This window comes from Entelurus aequoreus, linkage group LG05 (genome assembly GCF_033978785.1).
Source record: "Entelurus aequoreus isolate RoL-2023_Sb linkage group LG05, RoL_Eaeq_v1.1, whole genome shotgun sequence".
In the NCBI taxonomy this organism is placed as follows: Eukaryota; Metazoa; Chordata; class Actinopteri; order Syngnathiformes; family Syngnathidae; genus Entelurus; species Entelurus aequoreus.
The window spans coordinates 4,964,456-4,969,455 of NC_084735.1; the positions used below are offsets into that span (position 1 = coordinate 4,964,456).

Below are 5,000 nucleotides of genomic sequence, written 5' to 3' on the forward strand. Positions count from 1 at the left end.
CTTATGATACTTAGTAGTACTTAGTGATACTTATGATACATACTGATACTTAGTGATACTTATGATACTTAGTAGTACTTAGTGATACTTAGTGATACTTGGTGATACATACTGATACTTAGTGATACTTATGATACTCAGTAGTACTTAGTGATACTTAGTGATACTTATGATACTTAGTGGCCCTTAGTAGTACTTAGTGATACTTATGATACTCATGATACTTAGTAGTACTTAGTGATACTTAGTGATACTTGGTGATACATACTGATACTTATGATACTCAGTAGTACTTAGTGACACGTATGATACTTATGATACTTAGTAGTACTTAGTGATATTTACGGTACTTAGTGATACTTGTGATACTTAGTAGTACTTAGTGATACTTATGATACTTAGTAGTACTTAGTGATACTTAGCGATACTTGGTAATACATACTGATACTTAGTGATACTTATGATACTTAGTACTACTTAGTGATACTTATGATACATACTGATACTTAGTGATACTTATGATACTCAGTAGTACTTAGTGATACTTATGATACTTAGTGATACTTATGATACTTAGTGATACTTATGATACTTAGTGGCATTTAGTAGTACTTAGTGATACTTGTGATACTTAGTTATACTTAGTGATACTTAGTAGTACTTAGTGATACTTATGATACTAAGTGATACTTGGTGATACTGACCTTGTGTTGTGTCAGGGCTGAGTGGCAGTGAGGAGCAGAGGTACGACGCCCTGCTGAGCAGCCAGGTGGCGCCCATGTACCCCCACTTCCTCAGTAGGTGCCCGCCATGGTCATGTGACTGATGACTGATGGTCATGTGACTGATGGTCATGTGACTGATGACTGATGGTCATGTGACTGATGACTGATGGTCATGTGACTGATGACTGATGGTCATGTGACTGATGGTCATGTGACTGATGGCGTTCTCCCGCCGCAGGGGTGTGGTCTTACTTCCAGCACACGCTGCTGAGGAAGTACGCCGCCATCTACAACGGCATCAACGTGCTGACAGGCCCCGCCTTCGACCACGACCATGATGGACGCCACGACGCGCAGTAAGACTCCTGGTTAGCATGTCAGCTAGCATCAAGTCCAGTCACCACCTTGTCTTGTGGCGCCCAGGTGGGCGTCTGCGGGCAACGGCTCCGCCCCCACGCACTTCTTCGCCGTGCTGACCAGCTGCAAGGACGTGCGGCAGCCTGTGAGCGCCTGTGATGGCGAGCTGCACGCCATCGCCTTCCTGCTGCCTCACAGGCCTGACAACTCTGACAACTGCCAGGTACTTCCTCTGGCTCCACCCCCTTCCTTCACAGGCTGTGGCTCCGCCCCCTTCCTTCACAGGCTGTGGCTCCGCCCCCTTCCTTCACAGGCTTGCAGTCAAGACGTCTGCAGCTTCTTCTGGTTGGCACGTCAGCAAGCTGATGCTAATTGGACGCTAATTACATTAGCATGTCATTAGCATTAGACCGCCAGGCTAGATGCTAGTTACATTAGCATGTTTTCATTACTAATTACATTAGCATGTTGTTATTAGACCGCTAGGCTAGATGCTAGTTACATTAGCATGTTGTCATTAGACCGCTAGGCTAGATGCTAGTTACATTAGCATGTTGTCATTAGACCGCTAGGCTAGATGCTAGTTACATTAGCATGTTTTCATTACTAATTAAATTAGCATGTTGTCATTAGACCGCTAGGTTAGATGCTAGTTACATTAGCATGTTGTCATTAGACCACTAGGCTAGATGCTAGTTACATTAGCATGTTTTCATTACTAATTACATTAGCATGTTGTTATTAGACCACTAGGCTAGATGCTAGTTACATTAGCATGTTGTCATTAGACCACTAGGCTAGATGCTAGTTACATTAGCATGTTTTCATTACTAATTACATTAGCATGTTGTCATTAGACTGCTAGACTAGATGCTAGTTACATTAGCATGTTTTCATTACTAATTACATTAGCATGTTATTAGACCGCTAGGCTAGATGCTAGTTACATTAGCATGTTGTCATTAGACTGCTAGGCTAGATGCTAGTTACATTAGCATGTTTTCATTACTAATTACATTAGCATGTTGTTAGACCGCTAGGCTAGATGCTAGTTACATTAGCATGTTGTGATTAGACCACTAGGCTAGATGCTAGTTACATTAGCATGTTGTCATTAGACCGCTAGGCTAGCTGCTAGTTACATTAGCATGTTGTCATTAGACCACTAGGCTAGATGCTAGTTACATTAGCATGTTGTCATTAGACCACTAGGCTAGATGCTAGTTACATTAGCATGTTGTCATTAGACCACTAGGCTAGATGCTAGTTACATTAGCATGTTATTAGTTGCACATGCTAGCATTGGTCAAACAAAATGGAGACGTGTGTGTGTGTGTGTGTGTGTGTGTGTGTGTGTGTGTGTGTGTGTGTGTGTGTGTGTGTGTGTCAGAGTGCACAAGACGAGGCCGTGTGGGTGGAAGAGCACATTTGGTTCCACCAGTCCCGAGTGCGAGACGTGGAGTGGATGACAGGACTGGACTTGTACCAGGACAGTCCTCGACCAATCACGGAGCTGCTGCGGCTGAAGACCCGCCCCACAGCTGCCAATCAAAAACCAATAAAACAATCTTGAATAATCTGAATCTTTTATTTGAGGTTTTAAAAAAAAGGTGAAGACTTGAGACCAAAGTCACCTAAAAGAAAAGAGATTGAAGTCAAATACTTGGTCACACCCACACACCTTAGGTACAGGTCTTACCTGGCAGGTGTCGCTATGACAACCAGGAGCCCCGGACTTTCCCGGACCTCTTCCACGCCTCTGCGGATGTGGACTCCCCAAGTGGTCTGGCCCGGTACCTGGAGGGCCACCCTGCTGGCGGCACTCGCTCCGAGTTCTGCAGCGGCTCGGCTCTGTGCCCGGGTGGCGCCGGCTCAGTGGCGACCATCTGGATCCCGCCGCTGGAAACCACCACCGCTTCCTGTTGGCGTGGAGGGGACGACTCGGCGCCCAACCTGGGTCCTCGCTGGTGCTGCTGCGGGGCCAAGCTGGCCTTTGGGGGCCGCTGTGCTGCAGCACGACCATATAAGGGAACACTTCCTGCTTGTCTTTCATAGTCAGAACTTCCTGATCCACCATATAAGGGAGCACTTCCTGCTTGACCATATGAGGGTGCACTTCCTGCTTGTCTTTCATAGGGTAAATTGCCTGCTCGACCATATAAGGGTGCACTTTCTGCTTGGCTTCTATAGGGAAGACTTCCTGCTCGACCATATAAGGGTGCACTTCCTGCTCGACCATATAAGGGTGCACTTTCTGCTCGACCATATAAGGGTGCACTTTCTGCTTGGCTTTTATAAGGAAGACTTCCTGCTCGACCATATAAGGGTGCACTTTCTGCTTGGCTTCTATAGGGAAGACTTCCTGCTCGACCATATAAGGGTGCACTTCCTGCTCGACCATATAAGGGTGCACTTTCTGCTCGACCATATAAGGGTGCACTTTCTGCTTGGCTTTTATAAGGAAGACTTCCTGCTCGACCATATAAGGGTGCACTTTCTGCTCGACCATATAAGGGTGCACTTTCTGCTCGACCATATAAGGGCGCACTTTCTGCTTGGCTTTTATAGGGAAGACTTCCTGCTTGACCATATAAGGGCGCACTTTCTGCTTGGCTTTTAGAGGGAAGACTTCCTGCACCACCATATGGGGGGGCACTTCCTGCACGACCTTCATAGGGTAAACTTCCTGCTCGACCATATAAGGGGGTACTTCCTGCACCGCCATACAAAGAGGCACTTCCTGCTTGAGCCTCATAGGGCAAAGGTCCTGCAGGACGGTAACCACCTACACGGCCACCAGAGGACTGACGAGGACCTCCAGCGTCCAGAGCAGACTGCAGGTCCTGGAAGACACCAGCAGGGTGCCCAGAACCGAGGTGAGCTGCAGGAGGTCCAGACCGAGGAGAACCTCGGAGACCTGCAAGACGCTCAGACGTCCTGCGGCTGCCAGACGCTGGCGGGGGAGGGGAGAAGATGTCACCTTAGTGCAGGGGTCAGCAACCTTTTTGAAAGCAAGAGCTACTTCTTGGGTAGTGATTAATGCGAAGGGCTACCAGTTTGATACACACTTAAATAAATTGCCAGAAATAGCCAATTTGCTCAATTTACCTTTAACTCTGTTATTATTAATAATTAATGATATTTATCTTTGTGGAAACACTGATCATCTTAATGATTTCTCACAATAAATATATATAGAAACAGATAAATATCAATATGCAACACTTTATTTTTATATTTTCTCTAAGTGCACATTTTTCAAATTGAACATTTTCAAATGATGACTTCTAAGACAGTCTTGTGAAATCACAATATCCCATTTTAACTAGCTAGCCACTAACATTTTTTAACAAATCATGAATTACTTTGCACCATGTTTGTACAAATAATAACTCATGTAAAATACAAAAGTAAACTCTCAAATTTTTAAATCATGTCACACTTTGAACTGGACACCAAATCTGTTATCTGTTTCTTTGTCAGTTAGTGGGAAGCCTGGCATTGCATGCTGTTAACTAGTGTGTTGTACTCTGGTGTGTAACTTGACACTGCAACTCTGAGTGAGTCTTGCAGATGTGCATCAGTGAGGCGTGTTCTGTGTTTGTTCTTCATGAAGTTCATGTCAGAAAAGGCTGATTCACAAAGATACGATTTTTCCTCATTGTTTGCGGAACCTTCTTAATCTTTTGGACATATTTTCACAGCAATCTGGCCTTAAGCTTAATTATGATAAATGTAAAATGTTAAGGATCGGAAATCTAAAGGGAACGTCCTTTCGAATGGAATGCAAAGTGCCTGTTTTGTGGACAGATGGACCAGATAACATACTTGGTGTTGTTGTCCCAGAAAATCTGGAAGATCTAGGCTCAGTAAATTATGATAATCGACTAAGAAAGCTGGACAAAATTATGCAATTAT

The 5,000-nt window shown here is 44.6% G+C and overlaps 1 protein-coding gene across 1 annotated transcript in view; it reads left to right on the top strand.

Annotated features, from left to right (window-relative positions):
• The window catches only part of LOC133649518 (uncharacterized), a 39,471-nt gene extending 36,816 nt beyond the window's left edge, over positions 1 to 2,655 (top strand). The window contains exons 32-35 of the mRNA XM_062046105.1: positions 720 to 797; positions 964 to 1,081; positions 1,149 to 1,305; positions 2,473 to 2,655. Of these exons, the coding sequence (XP_061902089.1) occupies positions 720 to 797; positions 964 to 1,081; positions 1,149 to 1,305; positions 2,473 to 2,655 (536 nt within the window). The remainder of the gene's footprint in view (positions 1 to 719; positions 798 to 963; positions 1,082 to 1,148; positions 1,306 to 2,472) is intronic.
• Positions 2,656 to 5,000: the final 2,345 nt, after the last annotated feature.